Here is a 24,505-nt window from a genome sequence, read left to right on the forward strand (position 1 = left end):
TTTGGGTTGAGGGGTGGCACTGGCTTTATACAAAGACACTAATGTGCGAACAGTGATACGAGTGAGTGATTCCACACCCTCGCACCTTGGGAGCCCTGATTTTTCCTGCAGGCTTGGTTGGTGGAAGTCCCCCGGGTAATTGGCCTGGAGATGGACTGAGAGTACTCCGCGAACCTCTAATAGGCTGTTTAATACTCAGCAGGTGGCATCTCAATTTAACGAAGCCTCCTTTCCCTGTAGCCTATTGGCTGACCTAGTGGGCCGGCTTTGAATTCCATCCGGGTAATTGGGTGTCAGTACGCAGCAGCGCCGTCGCTCAGAGGCATCCCGCGCGAGGATTGGTTGTGGTGGGGAAGGCTAATTGGTCGCACTGCTAACCGAGTGTTGATTGGTCCGGGCCAGTAGCGGGGGCGGGGAAGCGGCGGCAGAAGAGAGGCCGGCGGGGCTCTGAGGCGCGTTGCGAATGAGAAGAGGTGACAGGCTCCGGTTGAGGTGCGAGGCGGAGCGCGCGACGGCTGACTCGAGGATCAGTAAAGGTGTGGACGGGAGCGGAGCCTTGGGGAGTGGAGAGGCTGGGTCAGGGGTTCCTTTGGCAGCAAGGAGGAGGAAATGGGCTGAGGGAAGGGAGGCGTCTCAGAGCGAGGCGAGGGTGTGGGGCCGGGGGGCTGGCGTCGCGCCCGGGGCGATGAGGCGCTGTGTGTGGGGGCAACTTTCTCCCACCCTGGGGCAGGTAACCGTATCCAAAGGAAATGCGCGGGTCCCAGAGTTTAGCCACCGTGGACACTTGCACCAGTGCGAGAAGGTTCCCCCCCCCCGCCCCGCCCCCCAAGCCAGTTTGGGCTCTTTGGTCCTTTTTGAGCCTCAGAAGCACCATCAGGTTATCAGTTTGCATTTTGCTTTTTCGCAGCCTTTTAGTGTATTATCTGATAGGATGACTGTTTACCGTTGTCAGAATAATAAGGGGGTTTTGGTTTGTTTTTCCAGTTTCCCTCTTTCATCCTTAAGGCACATAGCGTCGTGGGTTTTGGCTCAAGACTCACATGTCAGAGCTACTCTTAGCTTGAGAGAAGTGGGTGGAGGCTTTTTTCACTCACTGGTTTAAAAATAAGTGTAGCAAAAATGAGGAAAATTGAATGAGCTGCCTCAATTCAACAAACCTATCACCATGTTTTAGGTACTTTTTAAGTTCTGGTTTTTAGGAGATACTGGAATGATAAGATCCTTGCCCCCGTGGAGCTCAGAAAGTGACTTTGAAGTTATAAAAGTAAGTTGTAGTTATGCATATCAGATAGTTGTTAGCAACCTTTTAATACAAATGTCAAGATAATTTGAAGTTAGCTTTTGCTGAAAAGCATTGTCTGGCTACATTTCTCAACCTTCAAATGATGCACGTGTCTTCTTTTTACCTAGCTTCTCCTAGGAGCTGTGGTCTTAAGTTCTGGTCTCCCCTTCATATTCAATTTGATGTAATAAAATCAAATACAAATGAGCATTCAGTATTATAGTTATTCCCATTTCCATCATGTTATTTCCCACTTTTATTTTTCTTGGGAGAGAAACTTAATGTGAAAGAATATGTAAATTGTAAACAAAACTATACTATCGATTAGTTGATATTAATACCTCATTCCTTGAGGTATCAGCTGATAACAAAAAAGACTTTATTTGTAATATTTGAGGAGGAGTTAGTAAAATTTAGGTTTTGATTCAAATAGAAGTCACCCAATAAATTCATCCTTGCCACATTCATCCTGCCACCCACACCCCTCCACAATAAAATCATTAATATTCTCAGATACCACCATCTACCAGGTGCTCAAATGAGAAACCTGATAGCCAGCTCCCTGGCTCACCCTCTAACCTTTCCATAAATCAGTTGCTAGGTCTTGTGTATTCTACCTTTGAAACGCTAATCCATCTTTTTTACTTCCCACCATCTCCATCATTGACACCTGGACTAGCCTCTGAATTGGTCTGAATACGTGCTGCTGCTGCCTTCAATTCATCCTCACTACAGACATAGCCATTAATCAACAATTACAAGCAATGCATGTGTTATGAAGGGATGTTTGCAGTGCTATGGAAATCCATAGCAATGAGACCCAAACTAGGAAAGAGGGTCAGAAAGGGTCATTCTGTCCTCTCTCTCAGATGAAGAGATGTTCCAGGGATACTTTGAAAAACCTCAAAGTTAGCTGGAGGTAAAACAGACTTCACTTAGAATTTGATCTTTGGAGCTCTGATAAATGTACAAGAAATAAATGCCATTTATTACCTCAGAGACTTCTGTGTAGTAGGAGGGAGATTTTAAACCACACACATTTTAAAGTATTAAATCTTGTATTCTGTGCATGTTACCTTCATGAGTAAATAAATAATGAGTTTTAATAAGAAAAAAGAAAGAATTTGATCTTTGGGAAGTTTGTCAAAAATACCAAAGTTTTAAAACACTTGGTCAAATAGGCATAAATCACTGTGGAACAATACTTATTCTCTTAACCAAAGTGACAATAAAAGATCTCGAACAGTTTCCACTGTGGCACAGTGGGTTAAGAGTTCCCGTCGTGGCCAGTGGTTAACGAATCTGACTAGGAACCATGAGGTTGCGGGTTCGATCCCTGCCCTTGCTCACAGTGGGTTGACGATCTGGCATTGCCATGAGCTGTGGTTGCAGACGCGGCTCGGATCCCACGTTGCTGTGGCTCTGGCGTAGGCCAGTGGCCACAGCTCCGATTCGACCCCTAGCCTGGGAACCCCATATGCCGCGGGAGCGGCCCAAGAAATGGCAAAAATAATAATAATAATAATCTGACTGCAGTGGCTTGAGTTGCTACAGAGGTGAGGGTTTGATCCCTGGCCCGGGAGCTTCCATATACTGTGAGTGCAGCCATATTTTTAAAAAAAAAAAAAAAAAAAAACCTCTCATAGTTGCTGTCGTGGCACAGCAGAAATGAATCCAACTAGGAACCATGGGGTTTCAGGTTCCATCCCTGGCCTCACTCAGTGGGTTAAGGATCCGGCGTTTCCGTGAGCTATGGTGTAGGTCACAGACGCAGCTCGGATCTGGCGCTGCTGTGGCTCGGGTGTAGGCCGGCAGCTACAGCTCTGATTCAACCCCTAGCCTGGGAACCTCCATATGCCACAGGTGCTACCCTAAAAAGGACAAAAGGACAAAAAATCTCAAAGGCAATGTTTTTCCATTCTGCATACTTTTTTCCTGAAAATACACCTCTTCCTTTGTATAATGATATGTTTACCTTAATTCTAGTAGCTCAAAATACACATATTAGAAAGCTCTTTTAAAACACTGACTTTTAATGAATAGTAAGCAAGTATTAAGTGTCTTTTTTCATCCTCATTCTGTAGATTGGCAAACTTATGAATATATTTATGGTTTCTAGAATACACCTGCTTTTCTATAGAAAATATCTTAGTGTGGCACCAAACATATTAATGGTTCCAAATGTCTTTGGTCTCATTGAAAGAGGAAGTCTGTGTTCAGTAACTATTGCTTCAGTTATCTCCTTTTATGTAGGAATTATCTAGATATTCAGTAGACCTCCATCATTTAACTTAATTTAGCAAAACTCTAAATTTCAAATGAGCAAAATCTGGAGAGACTATTATAGAGGGTCCCAAAGTGTAATTATTCCTAAAGAGTTTACCTAAAAACTCATTTCATTTACTTCTATTTTATTTACTTAAGATTTTCATCATATCAAATTATTTTCTTGCTGACAAACTTTGCAAGAGATATAAGGTCTTACTTGATTTCTAGTAAACCTAGATACAATAAAAGTCGTATATTTAATGTTGATGACTCCCTGGATATGTATTATTAAACCAGCAAGCTTACCCTAATTCTAACACCAGATGTAAATTCAGTACTGAATATTTCCCAGATAGTTCCCCGAAAGCTGGCTTCACCCTCTGGTGAGTGTCAAGCTACAAGACACAACCAAGGGAGTTCCCGTCGTGGCGCAGTGGTTAACGAATCCGACTAGGAACCATGAGGTTGCGGGTTCGATCCCTGCCCTTGCTCAGTGGGTTAACGATCCGGCGTTGCCGTGAGCTGTGGAGCTGTGGTGTAGGTTGCAGACGAGGCTCGGATCCCGCATTGCTGTGGCTCTGGCGTAGGCCGGTGGCTACAGCTCCGATTCGACCCCTAGCCTGGGAACCTCCATATGCCGCAGGAGCAGCCCAAGAAATAGCAACAACAACAACAAAAAGACAAAAAAAAAAAAAAAAGACGCAACCAAGCCAGAGATCTGGAGAAGGAAGGATTTAAGTGTTTAATTTCCTTTAAGCCAACGAAATATTCTTTTACAAATTAATTTTGGCAGTACCACACATCTACAATACACATACGTGCCTGCAAACAGACATGCCATAGTTTTCTTTCCAAAATTTCAGCCATGATTTAGGTACAATAATATTAAACTCATCATTACAAGTGGTTGGATTCAAATTGGGCTTTTGGCAGATGGAACAAATCAAAGTCACCTGTTTAGATGGCTAAACCCTTTTTACTAACATTTATGGAGAAGACACTTCAGGTTTTGTCATTGATAAGTTTCAAATTACCCATACTCTTGTTGGAATTTGTGTCTTATCTTTTTTTAATTGAAGTATAGTTGATTTACAGTGTTGTGTCTGATGTATGTCAAAGTGCAATTATACATGTATATATACATATTGTTTCATAGTCTCCATTATGGTTTATTACAGGATATTGAAAATAGTTTTCTGTGCTGTACAGTAGGATCTTGTTTATTTTATATGTAGTAGTGTATACCTGCTAATCCCAAACTCCTAATTTATCCCTCCCTCACCCCCTTTTCCAAGTTTGTTTGTGTCATATTTTAAATTCCACATATAAGTTTGTCTTTCTCTTTCTGACTTAGTATGATGATCTCCAGGTCTATCTATGTTGCTGCAAATGGCATTATTTCATCCTTTTTTATGGCTAGTATTCCGTTGTGTGTATGTGTATATCTGTACATACATACATACATACATACCATATCCTTACCCACTCATCTGTCAATGGACATTAAGGCACCAGTTTACATTCCCACCAACAGTGTAGGAGGTTCCCTTTTCTCCACACCCTCTCCAGCATTTGTTATTTGTAGATTTTTTTTTTTTCTTGGCCATGCCCATATCATGTAGAAGTTCTGAGGCCAGGGATCGAACCTGTACCACAGACGCCACCCAAGCCGCTAGCTGAATCCTTACCCTGTGCACCACAAGAGATCTCCATTTGTGGACTCGTTAGTGATAGCCATTCTGACTCATTGTAGTTTTTATTTGCATGAGATTTGCCTTTTTAAAAGATAGTCAAGAAGTTCCTGAGGTGCAACAAAGTACTGGGACATCTCTAGAGTCCTGGGACTTAGGTTCCTTTTGTCACCTGGCACAGTGGGTTAAGGATCCAGCGGGGGCGTTGTTCACAATTGCAGCTCTAGTCTGATCCCTGGCCCAGGAATTCCATATGCCTTGGGGAGGCCAAAAAAAAAAAGAAAAGAAAAGAAAAAGATGGTTAAGATAAGAGTTCCTGGAGAAAACCCAGTAGAATATTTGCCTTTTAAAGGCACAGGAGGAGAAAAGCAAGTTCCTCCTAGGAGGGCTTTGTTCCTTAAAGGCTAGATTTTTGTTTTTCAATACTTGTCTCTTAAGGTAAATAGGTGAGGTTTGGGGAGTGGAAAAGAATTGGTGGGCTTTGTATTGTTTCTGGAGCCACACCTCTGGTCCTGTAAAGACTAGATTTTTAAAGCAAGGACAGTTGTTAATTCCTTAAAGAATTGGGTGGCCACCTCAAAGACAGGAAAGAACGGACAGACCACAGTGCACCACAGACCAGGGTTCTTTGTGGTGCAGCGGGTTAAGAATCAGCATTGTTACTACAGTGGCTCTCTCGCTGCTGTGGTGTGGGTTTGATCCCTGCCCCAGGAACTTCCACGGCCAAAAGAAAAAAAGAAAGGACTGACATACCCCTTCACCAATTTTGGAGTTTTGCTTAGTTTAGGGGAGAAGGTTCCCCCCCTCCCCATTCTGTCTTGCTTTATCAGCTGGGGTTGGTTTAATCAAACCAGTGGCTTCTCAACTTGGCAATCCATTTACAAACACTTGAGGCTCCTCCTTGAGTTTAAGAAATACTTTCACTATAGCTTATAGCCTCAAGGGGTCCCATTTCTAAAGGTAACCATTTAATAGTGTTTTCGGAGTAGAAAGGCCACTCACCCTGTAGTGAAGGTGTAGTGCATTAGAGGATTACTAGAACGAGGATAGAGGGGATGTAAAGTTCCAGGGACCTTTTATATCATTAATCTTTCATTGGTCTTGTACAACAAATCTTTCAATGAGGCTATTTTGAAATGTTCAGGGGGCTTCTGTGTATCAGTTAAAATAGGTACCACAGTTTAAGATGAGAGCTCTCTAAAATTTCAACAATTTGGAAGTTTTTCTAATTCATAGGCATTAGAGTTTCAAAGAGCTAGCCTTATGCAAATATTTCTCCCTGCTAACCTAATTTTTAAAAGAGAAACTCTTGGAGTTCCCTGCTGGCTTAGCAGGTTAAGGATCTGACATTGTCACTGCTTTGGCACAGGATCAATCCCTGTCCCTGGTGCTGTGGTCTGTACACGGGCGTCGGAAAAAATAATTTTCTAGATTCAAAACAAGGTGAAGAAAAGACAAGTTTATTGAGACACTGTTAACACAGTGGGCCCGCTTCCTGACAATCAGGGACAGCCAATTCTGGGCACGTGGTCATGTCTGTTTTTACAGCCCAGGGAGAGAAGTCTCAGCATACACCTGCTGACCTGCTGATTTGTTGGAGGGAAGGGGGCCTTACGAGGCACTCGCTGATGTATAAAGCCCCTATAAATGGGTGAGGAATGAGCCACATACCTTTTCCAGTAGCGGTTAGGAAGGAGTAGACCAGGTTGCTCAAAGGAGGTGGGTGGCATTACAGTGAGATGGGTGGGGAGATGATAAGGGTCTGGTAATTCTTGGCCAGAAACTGAGTTCTGTCTCCTTGAAGGGGCCTGGAAGTCCAACACCTGAAACTTCCACCTGCCACATGTAGGGCCAAAAAATAAAAATAAGAGAACCTTTTACATTGTTTCCAGTTAACACTGTGGGCAGAGATCCAGGAGAGTTCCAGCTTTAACTGGGTGTAAAAAATTGGTTTGGGAATGTCAGAGAGAATCCAGTCTTGGTCATTTCAGGATGGGATTTCCTGTAATTCCCAATTAAGTACTTGCAAGCATACATAAACCCAGCTGGTATCCCCATAAGTGGCTGTCTGCCTGCACAGGAGCTGTTAGACCTTTGTGACACAATTTCTCATTAATTTGGCAGCCTATTTCAGATATGAGATCTTAAAATTTTGAGAACAGTGGTGAATCGAATGTGTGCTGCTTCTGAGTCTAGCTTCTCAAGAGTGTTGCACTTTACATTGAGCACGTATTTCTGCCAATGGTGAGGTTTGGTCGGCATAATCCAGATACACAATGCACAGAAGATCGGAGAGAGGCCAAGGGCAGAGAAAATTTTTTATGTTCAGATTATCCTTGACTTGCCTTAGAATATGAACTTTTACTTCATCACATGTAACTTATTGAAGACTAAAAGTGAAAAACAGAATGGTTGTAAGTGTATTGGTTGTTTACCCTTGTGATGCTGTGACTGACTGGGAGCTGCAGTGTGCTGTCACCGCCCAGCACCCTGAGAGTATCCTACCACTTATTGCTGGCTGACTAGCCTGAGAAAAGGTCCAAATTCAGGATTCCCTGACGTGACACAGTGGAAATGAATCCGATTAGGAACGGTGAGGTTGCTGGTTCGATCCCTAGCCCCTCTCATTGAGTTAAGGATCTGGCATTGCCGTGAGCTGTGATGGAGGTCACACATGCAGCTCGGATCTGGTGTTGCTGTGGCTGTGGTGTAGGCCAGCAGCTATAGCTCTGATTAGACCCCTAGCCTGGGAACCTCCGTATGCTGCCAGTGCGGCCCTAAAAAGCGGAAAAAAAAAAAAGAAAAAATCCAAATTCAAAGCATGATTTCTTGTTTCTTGTTTCTTTTTTTTTTTTTTTTTTTTTTTTTTTTTAGGGCCAGCATCCTTTCTACTGAGTGCATTTCACTTTTGCACCATTGTAAAGTCAAAAATTGTAAGTCAAACCATTGTTGTCAGAGACCATCTATATAATGGTTACTTCGTAACTAATTAGCAGGAATAACAAAAGACACTTGAAAAGGGCCGCTCAGAGTTCCCATTGTAGCTCAGCTGAAGCGAATCTGACTAGCATCCAAGAGGATGTAGATTCAATCCCTGGCCCTCGCTCAGTGGGTTAAGGATCCGGCGTTGCTGTGATCTGTAGTGTAGGTCACAGACGCATCTCGGGTACAGCGTTGTGTGGCTGTGGTGTAGGCCAGCAGCTACAGCTCTGATTCTACCCCTAGCCTGGGAATCTCCATATGCTTCGGGTGTGGCCCCTAAAAAAAAAGAAAAAAAGAAAAGAGCCTCTCACCAAGATAATAAAAGGTGGTTTTTCTCTTCAGGTCATGAGTCTGGGCAAGAGAGTAGATTAAATTTAAGGAGTTCCCGTCGTGGCGCAGTGGTTAACGAATCCGACTAGAACCATGAGGTTGCGGGTTCAATCCCTGCCCTTGCTCAGTGGGTTAACAATCCAGCGCTGCCGTGAGCTGTGGTGTAAGGTCGCAGACTTGGCTCGGATCCCGTGTTGCTGTGGCTCTGGCATAGGCCAGTGGCTACAGCTCCGATTCAACCCCTAGCCTGGGAACCTCCATATGCCACGGGAGTGGCCCAAGAAATGGCAAAAAGACAAAAAAAAAAAAAATTTTTTTTTGTTTAAAACTATTGACTAGAGGAGTTCCCTTGTGGCTCAGTGGGTTAAGGGTTCAGCATTGTCACTGCTGCACCTCAGGTCATGTTTGTATCTGGCCCGGGAACTTCTACATGTGTCCAAAGGTGCAGCCAAAAAGAGACCGGGCGGGGGGGCGGGGGGGAAGGATGTATACATACTTACATATATATATTTAAACTATTGACTAGAAAAAATAGATTTGGCAAACTTCTGGTAGTTCTCTGAAGAAGTTTATTTCTTTAGGTCAGCAAAACTCTCCAAGGCCAGATGCAAAAACTTGGTCCTGTTTTTTGTTTTTTTTTTTTTTTGTCTTTCTGCCTTTTCTAGGGCTGCTCCTGCGGCATGTGGAGGTTCCCAGGCTAGGGGTCTAATCAGAGCTACAGTCTACACCACAGCCACAGCAACGCAGGATCCCAGCCACATCTGTGACCTACACCACAGCTCACGGCAACGCTGGATCCTTAACCCACTGAGCAAGGGCAGGGACCGAACCCGCAACCTCATGGTTCCTAGTCGGATTCATTAACCACTGCGCCACAATGGGAACTCCAGTCTCTATGTGATTTTTATCTGCTCCTTGGAATAAGATTTTTGTGGTAGGTCTTCACCTTTCCCTCATCACTCTTTCCTAAAAGACTGTCGGGAAACATATTTGGAACCAAAGTTTTATTTCTAAGTAGGTCCTCTATTAATGAATATGTTCTTAGTCTTAACTAGGATAAGTGAGTGACATATCTTGGATGTCATAATTATTTGGATTGACTTTTTGTGCCTGGAGGCAAATTATAGCGTAAATTACATTTCTTTTTTTTTTTTTTTTTTGGCCTTTTAGGGCCGCACCCACGGCATATGGCGATTCCCAGGCTAGGGGTCAAATTGGAGCTACAACTGCCGTCCACAGCCACACAGGATCCGAACTGTGTCTGCAACCTACACCACAGCTCACTGCAATGCCAGATCCTTAACCTACTGAGCAAGGCCAGGGGTCGAACCTGCAACCTCATGGTTCCTAGTGGGATTCGTTTCTGCTGCGCTATGGTGGGAACTCCCCATTTCTTCATTTTAAAGCAAATCTTTTTAAAAGCTACATTGTGTTTTATTTTACTAGGTTGTAATATTGGGAAATAGACATTTTCTTTAGTTTTTTTACCACCTGCAATGTTTTCCACCAGTATTTGTTAATAATTTTGAATTGAATGTGTTGATCAGGATAAAGACACCAGGTAGTGCTCCCATGAGAGTTTAGGTAAAAGCCAGGGCAGAAGTCATAAAGTCACTTTAAAATGTTTTTTAATATGTAGGGAGTTCCCATTATGGCTCAGCAGTAGCGAACCAGACTAATAATCCATGAGGTTCGATCCCTGGCCTCGCTGAGTGGGTTAAGGATCTGGCATTGCCATGGGCTGTGGTATAGGTCGAAGACTAGACCTGGATCCTGTGTGGCTGTGGCTGTGGCTGTTGCCAGCAGCTGCAGCTCCAATTCGACCCTTTGCCCAGGAACTTCCGTACACCCCAGGTGCACCCCCCCAAAAAAAGGTTTCTAATATGCGAGTAATAACCCAGACTCTGGATGAGATGTTAGGTAACATCTTTAAGCGTGTGTACTCTGTAAATCTGGGGTTAATATTTCCTACCTTACAGGATTGTATGAAGATTGAATAAAATAATGTACATAAGGTGCCTGGTGGCATGGTAGCTACTTTATCTTTTCACCTTTGGATCCTTAGTACTACAGTAGCATCCAGTGCATAGAAGTGCCTAATAAATGTGGTTGAACTGTGTCCTGTAAGACTACTGGTGAAGCCACCTGTCTGGAGGACACAGGTGTATTAGATAAACAGTTGCATACAGTGTTAATAAGTACTATCATATAGGCATCATTCACAGCAGTATGAGCTAAAGAGAACCTCATCCTCAGTTAGCTGGGAGAAATTCAAGAGGCTTCCGAGAGGTGATGGTAGAGCTGAGACCTGAAGGAATAGGATTTTTCTTTTTTTTTTTTTGTCTTTTTTGCTATTTCTTTGGGCCGCTTCCACGGCATATGGAGGTTCCCAGGCTAGGGGTCGAATCGGAGCTGTAGCTGCCGGCCTATGCCAGAGCCACAGCAACCCAGGATCCGAGCCGCGTCTGCAACCTACACCACAGCTCACGGCAACGCCAGATCGTTAACCCGCTGAGCAAGGGCAGGGATCGAACCTGCAACCTCATGGTTCCTAGTCGGATTCGTTAACCACTGCACCACAACGGGAACTCCGAGTTTACTTTCTAATGGGGAGAGGAGAATGAACACCTTGCAGGTGATTATAATGACTTTTTTAATCACAGTGAAATGGAAAGTCATGGAAGTTTTCGAGCAGATGAGAAACATTATTTGATTTATTCCAGCTGTTGAGAATAAACTGAATGAACAATGGCAAAGCAGGAACATAATTAAAAGAGTTGCAATAATCTAGACAAGAGATGATGGTGATATAGAGCAGATGGTGGTCATAGCAGTAGAGAGGTAAAATGTGGTCAGATTCTGGATATTTTGAAGGTAGAACAAATAGGATTTGTTAAGATGCATGTTCTGTTTGAGGTGAAGTAAGTAAGATTTTTAACCTGAGGAACTGGAAGATGGAGTTGCCACTTACTGAGATGGCAAAGACCACGGGAAGGGGATGAGATCAGGAGCTAGGTATTGCACCTAAGTCTCAGATGCTTATTAAACATCAAATGGAGACTTTGCTTAGGCAGTTGGATCACAAACCTGGAGTTAAGGAGAACAATCCTAACTGGATCTAGGAATTGGGGAGTTAAATCAGTATATCGATGGGGTTTAAAGACAAGACTGAATGAGACTTGAGATCTCCAAAGAAGTGAGATAGAGCAAAGAAGGCAAAGGACGAAGCTCTGGGGCACTCCAGTGTTTCAAGGATAGAAAACGAAGCAGGAAACAACAAAGGAGATTGATGGGACAGCCAGAAAGAGAGAGGGAAAAACAGGAAAGAGTGCCGTGGTGAAAGCCAGGTGAAGAAAGTGTCAGGAAAGAGGGAGTCACCAGCTGTGCCACATCCTGAGGGAGTAAAGTGAGGACTGAGAATTGATCATTGGATTAGCAAATCCAAGGTCACCAAGGAAAGACCTTGACATTCAAGAAGAGAAATTGAGCACAGAAGTAGGATTGACACTCTTGAGTTTCCTGTAAAAGGAAAGAAATGAGTAGTGTTTAGAGGAATAAGTGGAATTGAGAAAAGATTTTCTTTAAGAAAGAAATAAGGACATGTTTGCTGATGGAAACACTCAGTTGAGAGGAAAATGAAGCAGGAGAAGGAAGGAGAACACTTTTATGAGAGACTTCAGTGCTAGGAACAGAAACAGCTCATCAATGGCCACAGGAAAGAAGATAGAATATTTAGGCACAGATGGAGGTAGCTGGATCAGTTTGTAAGTTTGCTAATAATTTCTCTACTTTCTCAGTGAAGTAGGAAGCACAGAAACAGCAGTTGAGAGGGAGGATGGAGAAGGAAGCACTAGAGGCTTCAGAGAGATGGCATGAAATAATTGGGAGGATGAGAAAGTTTATGGAATAAGGAAATACAGTGAGGGATATGTTAAAATATGCTTGGCAGCAAAATGAAGGTACATTGTCAGAGAGAGACTGATAGCAAGGGCCATGGCAGTAGTCTAAATGAGATTTGATGAGTTTCAGAATTAATTCAGGTACAATTTGGGAGACATAGCCTATAGGTGGTAGTTGAAGCCTCAATGATATATAGAAATGCCCTTAGAGAGCCCAGTAACAATACTGATGGATAGAGGTCACTGAAAGACAAGCTCAAAACTCAAAAGACTCCTCCAGGTAAACAGGAGAAATCACGGGAAAGAGGACACAGGTGTAAGCTTAGAAGTGCCCTCTAGGTTGATTACCTAGGAAGTTGTAGTTTTGGTGAGGGATCAAGAGAAAACAGTTAAAGTTAGTTGAGAAGTGAGTAGAAATAAGGAGTACAAATAGCAAATAGACCATACTTACAAGAAAAGTAGAAGTAGCAAAGCCTAAAGCTAGGCCCGGAGAGCCATTCCTTGCAGAGACAACAGCTTCTGGAAAAGCCTGGAGACATAGAAGTGCACATATAAGGAATTTTAGATAGTTTGATATGAAATCTAAATTTTTTAAAATATATGATTCATTTAATATTTTTTTCTCCATTTCTTTTTTTTTTTTCTTTTTCTTTTTGGCTGTGCCCACAGCATGTGGGAAGTTCCTGGGCCAGTGATCTGACCTGAGCCACTGTAGTGACAATGCTGGATCCTAAACCCACTATTTCACAAGGGAACTCCTCCTTTGTCTTTTAAAACTAATCAATGTATAATTCTTTGGAGGGGTTGGGGAAGAAGTGTCCCTCTGTTGAGTTGTATGTGTATGTTCCCCTTAGCTAACTTGTTAAAAATACCCGAGACCTTTCACATGAGGTAGACTTCAAGATTGCTCAAGCTCTTGAAATGGGAAAGTAGGCAGTATTCTTTTTAATAATATTGTAACATGTTCCCAGTCTCTCTGCCTGTTATACAAGTTGTATGAAAACTCCTTTTCCTTCATTTGCTTATTTTAGGAGGCAGCAGAAAATGGCCACCGAACGGACTTCTTGGACAAGTTTGTCCACTATTCAGAAAATAGCACTGGGCCTTGGGATCCCAGCCAGTGCAACAGTTGCCTATATCCTATATCGCAGATATAGGGAAAGCAGAGGTATGTGAATCTATGGCCTTGTTAAACTGAAATGAAAACTTTCCTTCTAGACTATCATCTGTTGAGATCTAAATGGCTTTCTGTGAAGGGTCTTTGAGACAAAGTTTCTTCTTTCCTATATTGTTAATGCGAAGCTAGTCTATGAAATAACCCATTTTATAATTCTGTTGATCTGTTCCTTTCAGCAACACCAACACCACAATGGGTTCTTCTCTCTCTTTTTATATCCAAACTTTTTAATATTCTCTATTTTTAGAAGACTAACTATGGGATCCACTTTTCCTATGGGCCAGACCTAGAGAGTAGGACCTAGAGAGATGACGTAAGCACATAAAAGCGAAGTTCTGAGCCTAGTAGACTCCTCAGGCAACTTCTAGCCTTCACTCTTCTCTAGGAGTCGTGTCTTGGGAGAAGTAGTTTGCCTAGAATCCAGCACCCCTTCCTTGCAGAGCAAAATGTTTTCTCCCATTTTAGCATTTGGAAACAGTATCCCAGAGATGATGCCCATCTTCTGGTCTTTTGGGACCTTCTAATTCCCACTCAGGTGCCGCTTCCCTTTATGGTTGAGATGCTCAGTTTCTCTCTTGTATCCCTGTTTCTTTGAAAGCTAGATTCAGGGGAGGAGAGGTAGTAGCTCTGGGTGGTATCCAAGTCTCCTCTGATGAGCCATGATCTGTGCAGAGGAGCGACTGACATTTGTTGGGGAGGATGACATCGAGATAGAGATGCGAGTTCCCCAGGAGTCTGTGAAGCTCATCATTGGCCGGCAAGGAGCCAATATTAAACAGGTAAGTGTGCGAGCAGGCAACAGCTTTCCCTCTGGGCCCATTCCATAAAACCCACTCACACTATGTGTATTTTAAACAGAGAAAACATAGGAACTTTTTAAGCTAACTGCTATTTTCCTTCTAGAGATAATACTTCTACTCCCTGGAGAATAGATGACTTTGCTTGAAATGGGGATTTTTAAGTTGGATGATTCTCAGCTCGATTAGCTTGAATCATTCCTTTCTACTATGGAATTATGAACTCTCATTAATCGACAGTAGCTATTTAATTGCCGCCTGATCCTTTTTACCATCTTCCATTTGTTCAGTTGGAATGTCAAGAAAACAGTCGATTCTCTGATCCCAGTAAAATTAGAGGGGAAGAACGTTCTAAACACAGAGAAACTATCTGGATTAACTGCTATTTGGGGTTGCCTTTGTCTCTAACCTCCTTCTATAAGGGTACATAATTGAGGACTTATAGCACTGATTTAACTGACTGCTGTGTTCCATCTACCTCCAGGGTTAGGTTTAGAGTATCCTTAACTGACCCAGATGAGAGCTCTTCCAGAGCATACCACCACGTATCCTTTTCTCTGCAGCTACGAAAACAGACAGGTGCTCGGATCGATGTGGACACGGAGGATATAGGAGATGAGCGGGTCCTGCTTATCAGTGGTTTTCCTGTTCAGGTGTGCAAGGCCAAAGCAGCAATTCATCAGATCCTGACAGAGAATACCCCAGTGTCTGAGCAGCTCTCAGTACCCCAGAGATCTGTGGGCAGAATCATAGGTACCACTGGACAGCTTCGTCTGCTGTTTCCTTATTTGTTTACCTTTGCCTTTCTTTTACACCTTCCCAAGGGTTTTTCCCGACCTACTTCCCCTTCACCTTGCTGAGAAAAAAAAGACAGGGACTTTGAGACCAGAGTTTTACTTTTTTTACAGAAACAGTGGTAAAGCAATACTCATTACCTCAAGAAGTTGTATGATCTGAACCTTACAGATAGCTTCCAGAAGTATTCCAGAAGAAGGGTAACCGTATTTACCTCATATTAGATTTTTAAAGGGAAGCTAAGGATGTTTATTTTATCCCAGATTTTTCAAGACAGTGCTCTAGAGAGCATCTATTATGGTTTCTCCTCGAGCATTCCTTGTGTTGCTATTAAAGGCAGAGAAATACCCTGTCCTTGGTCCAGTGTTTCATACACCATGTAGGATACCTTCTAATGAAGTGGGGATGTAAAGTATGCTGAGTGATCAAGAAATCAAAGTAGGAGTTCCCGTCGTGGCACATCGGAAATGAATCCGACTAGGAACCATGAGGTTTCAGGTTCAGTCCCCTAGCCTCACTCAGTGCCTTAAGGATCCAGTGTTGCTGTGAGCTGTGGTGTAGGTTGCAGATGCGGCTCGGATCCCGCGTTGCTGTGGCTCTGGCGTAGGCCGGTGGCTACGGCTCCAATTGGACCCCTAGCCTGGGAACCTCCATATGCCTAGGGTATGGCCCCAAAAAGCAAAAAAAAAAAAAAAAAAAAAAGGAATGAAAGTAACATGATCACATCAACCTAGCCAATGTTTATAATTTAAATAAAATTGATAGAGCAAATAATCTAATATTCTTATTATAGTAAGGATTCCAGTAGCTCCTGCTTTCCATTCACTGTCTTATATTCTATTTAATTTGAAGATGAGAACTGACTCTACTCTCGTAGTCTATGCAAAATAGTGGTATCTCTAGTAATTAAGCTTAGCCAGGAAGGAAGCTTTTTATGTATTGTTCAATGCAGGGAGAGGTGGCGAGACAATTCGTTCTATCTGTAAGGCCTCGGGAGCCAAAATAACCTGTGACAAAGAATCGGAGGGGACACTGCTACTATCAAGACTTATAAAAATCTCAGGAACACAGAAGGAAGTGGCAGCAGCCAAGGCAAGTAGCTGAGAGATTTGAATTGTATCTAAGAATGAGAAGAACCGTTTACTCCATCCTGATTCAATATTTGGCCATGTAGATATCATCCCTTCTCCTATTTTCCACAGCATTTGATACTAGAGAAAGTTTCAGAAGATGAAGAACTTAGAAAGAGAATTGCTCATTCTGCAGAAACCAGAGTTCCACGCAAGCAGCCAATCAGTGTAAGGAGAGAGGAAGTGAGAGCACCAGGTGGCGCTGGAGAGCCAGCTTTATGGAAAAACACTGGTCCTAGCCTGGAGCAGCCTGCGCCCCTGGCAGTTCCTCCTCACAAAGGAGGCGGTGACTTGGCTGTTATAGGACCAGAAGAAAGTTCCTGGGAGAAAAATAATGATGACAGCTTTCAGATGTCTGGAGCTCAGACCAGTTCCGAGATGTCCATGTTTGAAAGTATGTAACAAGGAGGTCCCATTGTGGCTCAGCCAGTTAAGACTACAGCGTAGGTGGGTGAGGATGCTGGTTCAATCCCAGACTCACTCAATGGGTTAAGGATCTGGCGTTGCCTCTAGCTTTGTCATAGTTCGCAGATGGGAGTTAGATCTGTGGCCTCAGATGCAGCGCTGTTTCCACCTTTAGCCAGGAAACTTCCATATGCCATAGGTGCAGCCGTAAAGAGAGAAAAAAATGTAACGAAAAGGGATCAGTATCCACTGGCCTAGATAACCCCAAATAGGAAACAACAAAGAATAATTTGTTTTCTTGACTACATGTACAACTTTAATCACAGATAGGACTCTCTTGTAATATTTTACTTAGATTAGTACTTTTTTTTTTTTAAGAGTCACATCCACAGGATATGGAGGTTGCCAGGCCTAGGAGTCAAATCGGACCTGTAGCCCCGGCCTACACCACAGCTCACAGGAATGCCAGATCCTTAATGTAGTGAGCGAGGCCAGGGGTTGAACTTGCAACCCCATGGTTCCAAGCGGGATTTGTTTCCGCTGTGCCACAACAGGAACTCCTACTTAGATTAGTACTGAAAGCAAATATTTCTTTCTGAATACAAACCAGCTAATTATAGATAGTTCACAGGAAACTAGTCTGTAATACATCAAGTAGTTGAATTACATGGCGTTCTTTCTCCAAACATATTTAAATGAGTAAAATACTGAATCTGACTTTTTTTCCTGTCTCATTACTCTTATTTGTTTGTTTTTTGTCTTTTAGGGCTACACCCATAGCATATGGAGGTTTCCAGGGTAGGGGTCAAATTGGAGCTACAGCTACCAGCCTACACCACAGCTACAGAAATTCCAGATCCTTTACCCACTGAGTGAGGCTGGAGATCAAACCCGTGTCCTCATGGATACTAGTCAGATTTGTTTCCACTGTGGGAACTCCTCATTACTGTTTTTAAGAATATTTACCAAGAAAGGAGTTCCTATTGTGGTGCAGTGGAAGCGAATCCAAACCCGGGAACCATGAGGCTGCGGGTTTGATCCCCAGCCTCGCTCAGTGGGTTAAGGATCTGGCTTTGCAGTGAGCTGTGGTATAGGTCTCAGATGCAGCTTAGATGTGGAATTGCTGTGGCTCTGGCGTAGGCCAGTAGCTGTAGCTCCCGATTCGACCCCTAGCCTGGCAATTTCCATATGCCTCGGGTGCGGCCCTAAAAAGCCAAAAAAAAAAAAAAAAAAAATCTTCACCAAGAAGAATGAAAAGGCTGTAGGCTTTTTCTTCTGTGCATTGGTAATGGGATGGGCAGGGAAGACCAGGGCCCCTAAGAGGTTCATAGACTTGTCCAAAGTCACATAATGAGTCAGTGGTAGAATGGGATCTGGAACAGGCACACATCTGTCCATGTATCTTCTCCATGGTCCATGCTGTGGCTAGCATACGGGCACTTCCCTTTGTTGTAATTGGTGGATGATTTGAATACATGGCAGATGACTAAGAATGTGAACAAACTCTTTATTACTCAGTCTCATATGGGAGAGAACAACATAGCTTAGTACCTTTCCTCAGGATATTCTTATAGAATTCATCCAGCTATCCTTCCAGCAATTTTTAAATGGTAATAGCTGCTTGATATTTCTACCTCTCAACCCCCAATGCAGTCCCCCCACTTCAACCAAAAGTGATTCTGATAATGGTCTCCATATTAGATGGTAATGATTCTGCAAGTTAACTTGCTTATCCCTGTGTTTAGTCCCCAGTCCAGACTTCAGTTTCCATGCTGATGAATTCCTAGAAGTCTATGTCTCTGCCTCTGAACATCCTAATCACTTCTGGATCCAAATCATTGGCTCTCGGAGCCTGCAATTGGATAAGCTTATCAGTGAGATGACCCAGCACTATGAAAACAGTCTGGTAAGTTGCCATAGGGACAGGGCTGGGGTTTGATGAGGAGGGGTATATCTTTTTCATTGTGACATATTCTCTCCCCTTTTTCTGTGGAGCAGTGGCTTGTTCTCTCTTCCTTCTGGTATTCACTGTTTACTTTTTAGCCTACCCCCTCCAACTCTGCCCCGTCCTGACTCCTCATCCCCTTGTGTAGCCTGAAGACTTGACTGTGCATGTAGGAGACATTGTCGCAGCACCTTTACCTACAAATGGTTCCTGGTATCGAGCCCAGGTCCTTGGCACCTTGGAGAATGGGAACCTGGACCTCTACTTTGTTGACTTTGGAGATAATGGAGATTGCCCGCTGAGGGACCTCAGGGTGCTCAGGTCGGTGTGGGGCCCAGGGTGGAATCAGGCTGGTATCTCACCTGTTGACTCAGTTCTGGCCATGGTGTGGTGAGCTGTTGGCATTCATCACCAGGGGGATTTGGAAGAGAGCCTCTTTGCAAAGATCAGGTGATTATCTTCTTCTGGGATAACTGGTACTATCTAGAATAAGAAATATAAAATGGCCCTTCTGGCACTAGGATTCTAATTTCAATTTCTTTCACTTTAGGAGTGACTTCCTAAGCCTTCCATTTCAAGCAATAGAGTGTAGTCTGGCACGGATCGCCCCTACAGGTAAATTGGCCCCATCACCTATTGACCTTGGCTCCAAATAGAATAACTTTCATAGAGAACATGGGAGGGATTCCCACATTCCCAGGCTTTTTGAGTTCTGTGGACACAGTGCCTTTTCCTCCCCAGTACTAGAAAGCCACAGCCAGAAACTTGCCTGGCAATCAGACATAGGTGCCTTGCGGAGTAGTTAGAGGTAGTTGCAGTTTCCCTCCAGGGCATAATCCTCTCCCCGTCAGACTGCTTCTTAGGCACTCTCTCTCCATCCAATCTTTTGCCAGGTGACCAATGGGAAGAGGAAGCTTTGGATGAGTTTGACAGACTCACTCACTGTGCTAACTGGAAGCCCTTGGTGGCCAAGATCTCTAGCTACGTCCAGTCTGGGGTCTCAACTTGGCCCCAGATCTATTTATATGATACTAGCAATGGAAAGGTAAGGTTGAGGTTCACTCATTGCTCACTTTTTTAGTATATTATAGCCTCCTTTTTCTTTTCTTTTGGTGGGGTTGGTTTTCAGGGCTATATAGCGGCATGTGGGGGTTCCCAGGCTAGGGGTCTAATCAGAGCTATAGCTGCCAGCCTACATCACAGCCACAGCAATGCAGGATCTGAGCCACATCTGTGACCTACACCACAGCTCACGGCAATGCTGGATCCTTAACCCACTGAGCAAGGCCAGGGATCGAACCTGCAGCCTCATGGTTCCTAGTTGGATTCATTTCTGCTGCATCAACATGGGAACACCTAGCCTCTTTTTTTCTTTCCCAGAGACCTCTATTTGGTGATATTCCTACCTCATAAGATCTTAGTGAACCACCAAAGGATTTTTTTTTTTCTTTTTTTCTTTTCTTTTTTTTTTTTTTGGTATTTGGGCTGCACCTGTGGCATGCAGAAGTTCCCTGGGCCAGGGATTGAACTCACGTCACAGCTGCAGTCCGAGCCACAGCAGTGACAATGCTGGATCCTTAACCTGCTGAGTCACCGGGAGCTCCTTTTTAAAGTATCAATCCTGGAGTTCCCGTCGTGGTACAGTGGTTAACGAATCTGACTAGGAAGCATGAGGTTGTGGGTTCGATCCCTGGCCTTGCTCAGTGGGTTAAGGATCTGGCGTTGCCGTGAGCTGTGGTGTAGGTTGCAGACGTGGCTTGGATCCCTCATTGCTGTGGCTCTGGTGTAGGCCAGCAGCTACAGCTCCGATTCGACCCCTAGCCTGGGAACCTCCGTATGCTGCAGGAGCAGCTCAAAAAATGGCAAAAAGACAAAAAAAAAAAAAAATATATATATATATATATATATATCTCAATCCTAGTTCTTCTGCCTCATTTCCTTGGATTTGGCCTTCCTTCAGAAAGAACATCATTCCTTTCTTATTTCTCTTGTCAGAAACTTGATATTGGGTTAGAATTAGTTCGTAAAGGATATGCAATTGAGCTTCCCGAGGACATGGAAGAAAACGGAGCTATCCCAGTGATGTTGCATAAAGTGGTGAGTGAGTCATTGTACTCATTCAGGGTGCTGCTTTGGGGGCAGATTTTGGTGCCTCAAGAGACATGAGGCCTTCTATTCATGCATGACAGTTTGTTGAGTGCTCTCTTTAGGTTGCTCTACTTGTTGATCAGAGGCATTGTGTCCCTCTCAGCAGCCAAAATTGACTGCCTTTACCGTCTTCTGCCAGCAAACTGATGAGATGACGTCTCCTCTCTTACCAGCCAAATATATTCTTCCTTTTTCTCTTGTTTTCATCCCCTCAGGCCACAGAAACAGATGTCTCTCTCAGCAGCATGCTTACCGAGACCAAGAAGAGCCCTGGAGAGATGGCAAATACCCTCTCCTGCCTCAGTTTATCAGGTTCAAACAGTATTTGCTCCCTAGAACATCTTCACATTACTCATTCCTTCTTTCCTTCTTGTCTTTTTAGGGCTGCACTCAAGGCATATGGAAGTTCCAAATCTAGGGGTCAAATTGGAGCTGTAGCTGCCAGCCTACACCACAAGCAACACAGGATCCGAGCCACATCTGTGACCTACACCACAGCCCACAGCAACACCTGATCCTTAACCCACTGAGTGAGGCCAGAGATCGAACCTGTGTCCCCATTGATGCTACTCAGGTTCATTTCCACTGAGCCAGGACAGGAACTCCCTCTTTTAATAGGACGCACCTGTGGCATATGGAAGTTCCCAGGCTAGGGATCAAATCAGAGCTGCAGCTGCCAGCTTACACCACAGTTCATGGCAATGCTGGATTCTTTAACCCACTGAGCAAGGCCAGGGATCAAAATTGCATCCCCATGGGTACTAGTTGGGTTCTTAACCCACCAAACCACAACAGAAACTCCATGCTAGGGAGATTGTTATGGCTTATTGCCTCTTAACCAAGGTGGTCATTGAGCACCAAGAAGCCCATTTTTCTCCCTGAGCCTCCGTGGCAGTGTCTGCTACATTAGGGTAGTATCTAACTTTCTCTTCATTTCTACTAAATAGAAGCTGCCTCTATATCTGGTGATGATAACCTTGAAGATGACTAATTACTCTGAAGTCAGCTTCAGCTGTCTCAGCCAGCTGCTTTGCTGTGAGTAGAGCAATCATCTGTTGCAACAGGAAAGTAATGAGGGTGACAGCAAGGGCCTTGCTTGATTCTCCTCCCCACAGCCTGTCTTCCTACCCCTTCTCTGCAGCTGCTTTCCTGCAGCTTTACTTTCAGATTGAGCCCTTTCAAGTTTTTTGTGTTTTTGTGTGTTTGTGTCTTTGGCAGGATTTGGCATAAGATTCGGTGCCTGGAGAGAAGAGCCCATGATAAGAGATCTGTCCCATCCATTGTATACCTGATCTGGCTTGCTATGAACCAAGTGCAATTTGTCCTTCCACAGGATGACCAGAAAGCATGTGGGGTGGAGGGAGACAAACCTGTGCCCCAACTCCACCACCACCACCACCTCCCCTCCTTCCAGTGCTTGAGTACTGCTGTAGGCTCAGAATCCAGCTCACTGCCCTCTGCCAGTCACAGTGCACCCTCCTGCTAGGCTGTATCCCTTTTGAGGCTGGGAAGTGGCCAGGGTTTGGTTATTAGAAATGATAATTCTGCAGACTTCAGACTCACCTCATCAGGTGACTCTGGTTAACAGGAGTTCTTTGAGTGATGAACTCAAAAGACTGCAGTTGAAGAAGGAGGCCAAGGCAAAAATCAGCATAGTTATATTAAGAAAGCTTCAGGAAGTAGGAAGAGAATACTGCCTCCCAGCCTCAACTGCAGATGTTATTGAAGACAAGTTTTTGAAACAGTGCTCCTGTAAACTTTGGTTGAAATACAAGTAGACAAGGAGAGAGGCAACTCAGGAAATATTCTAAATTTATAGTATCTATAATGTGTGTACACACACAGCCATAGAGAGAACATATGTAGCTGTTTAAATCATTTGGGGATTTGCTGAATAAAGTTCTCGAGAAAATTATCTAAAACTAAATGCTGGTTGAATCACAAGGTGGAAACAAGCCTATGGTTATCTTCTGAAGTGCCATCAGGTGAAAACTGCCAAACACCTCACTCAGGAAACCATCCGTGAAACAGGTGTCTTCCCTTCAAGTTCAGATCAAAGTCTTGCCCTAAAGTAACTTTAATTATTCACTAAGAACCAAAACCGGAGTTCCCGTCCTGGCGCAGTGGTTAACGAATCCGACTAGGAACGATTAGGTTGTGGGTTTGATCCCCAGCCTTGCTCAGCGGGTTAAGGATCTGGTGTTGCTGTGAGCTGTGGTGTAGGTTGCAGATGCAGCTCACATCCCGCGTTGCTGTGGCTCTGGTGTAGGCCAGTGGCTACAGCTCCAATTCGACCCCTAGCCTGGGAAACTCCATATGCCACGAGTGTGGTCCAAGAAATGGCAAAAAGACAAAAAAAAAAAAAAAAAAAAAGAACCAAAACCAATTTAGGCTTGTAAATAAGACCCCACCTGGAAGGGGTACATTAGGATCCTGGAAGCATGGGTTCTGGGAATAGATCTTTGCTGTGAACTTACAGAGCCTGCTTCCTTACAGCATGTCTGTTTCTGACAGTATTGTGAGGATCCAATGAGAACTGTGAAAGTACTTGAAAGCAAATATTATTAATGTGGGTGGTAGAATAATGGCAAGTGAACCTTTTTTTAAGGATCACCAATGTCAAGTGGAAGACTTTAGACTTAAAGGAGTTCCCTGGTGGCTCAGCAGATTAAGGATCCAGTGTGGTTGCTACTGTGGCTCAGCTTCAGTGCCTGGCCCTGGAACTTCACATGCTGAAAGTTCAGCCCCCCCCCCCCAAAAAAAAACGCACTGGCATGTAAGGATATCAAATGCAGAATTTTTTAAATCTGGGAATTAAGTCTAGGTATATACTACATGGCAATTATATTTTCCCATAAACCAGATTTTCAAAGTGAAAGTTTTTTTAATGTAATTCGTTTTTTGATTGTACCCATGGCATATGGAAATTCCCAGGCCAGGGATCAAGTCCAAGCCACAGGCCACACCTGATCCTTTGAACCCGCTGCACCACAGAGACAACACTGGATCCTTAATCTGCTATGCCACAGTGAGAACTCCAAAATGAAAGTTTAAAAAAATCTCAGCAGAAAGGCTCCTTCAGCAAAGGAGCATCTCTCTCATGGATAACTTGGGTAATCCCAGAGGAATCAAGGAGGGGCTGCTGTTGACTGGACATTCCAGACCTTGACTGCACTTGCTCGCTCACTCAATGAAGCCGGCTCAGCCATGGAACTGGAGCTCCTCTACAACAGGGTCATGAGACCAGTTAGTCCCCAGTTTCTTTCTAATACAACTCTACTCTTCCTGCTTCTGTGCTTCCTGTTTCTTTTGTCTATGGAAATCCACCCCATCAGAGAGGAGGAACTAGCGCTTGTCTCCCAATTTGGACTGAACATATACAGATGAAAATCTCCCAACAAGGTTTAAGTCTTTCTGAATTCCCTAGTGCTTGATTCTTGCTCCTGGCAGGTGCCCGGATGGTTAGAATAAAGGAGCAAATGCCTGTGGGGCAGGGGGAGGGAAAAAGCTTAAAATCTTTGGGTCCTTTCCCTCTCTGGCTCAGGCCCCTCTGATCTTTTAAGTCGTTAAATGTTTATCCTACAGTGAACATGCTCATTTTTCACTCCAGCCGACCCCATCCTCCCTTCGTCCCCAAGAAACAGTGAACACTGAGG

General features: G+C 43.9%; 1 protein-coding gene across 7 annotated transcripts; it reads left to right on the forward strand.

The window, feature by feature from the left end:
- The first annotated feature begins 403 nt into the window (after positions 1–403).
- TDRKH (tudor and KH domain containing) lies at positions 404–22,771 on the forward strand. Of its 7 annotated transcripts, XM_085020703.1 has the most exons (16): positions 404–536; positions 1,175–1,264; positions 8,116–8,174; positions 13,484–13,620; positions 14,302–14,408; positions 14,990–15,179; positions 16,174–16,313; positions 16,424–16,745; positions 18,502–18,662; positions 18,850–19,022; positions 19,252–19,316; positions 19,595–19,746; positions 20,697–20,798; positions 21,065–21,161; positions 21,797–21,884; positions 22,068–22,771. In XM_085020703.1, the coding sequence occupies exons 4-15, from the start codon at positions 13,497–13,499 to the stop codon at positions 21,838–21,840; spliced, it is 1,677 nt and encodes a 558-aa protein (XP_084876829.1). In that variant the 5' UTR covers positions 404–536; positions 1,175–1,264; positions 8,116–8,174; positions 13,484–13,496; the 3' UTR covers positions 21,841–21,884; positions 22,068–22,771.
- The last annotated feature ends 1,734 nt before the right edge of the window (positions 22,772–24,505 follow it).

The sequence above is a fragment of the Sus scrofa genome, chromosome 4 (assembly GCF_054392235.1).
Source record: "Sus scrofa isolate SSC_HxYL_T2T_F1_AM1 chromosome 4, Sscrofa_HxYL_maternal_Yorkshire_Landrace_v2.0, whole genome shotgun sequence".
NCBI classification, from domain to species: domain Eukaryota; kingdom Metazoa; phylum Chordata; class Mammalia; order Artiodactyla; family Suidae; genus Sus; species Sus scrofa.

Bases quoted from the DNA above. Each gene is read 5' to 3' on its own strand.
- TDRKH (XM_085020701.1), top strand. From the start codon at position 13,497: ATGGCCACCGAACGGACTTCTTGGACAAGTTTGTCCACTATTCAGAAA. The intron at 13,621-14,301 runs GTATGTGAATCT...TGATCTGTGCAG, and splicing joins CAGATATAGGGAAAGCAGAG to AGGAGCGACTGACATTTGTT. The intron at 14,409-14,989 runs GTAAGTGTGCGA...TTTTCTCTGCAG, and splicing joins AAGGAGCCAATATTAAACAG to CTACGAAAACAGACAGGTGC.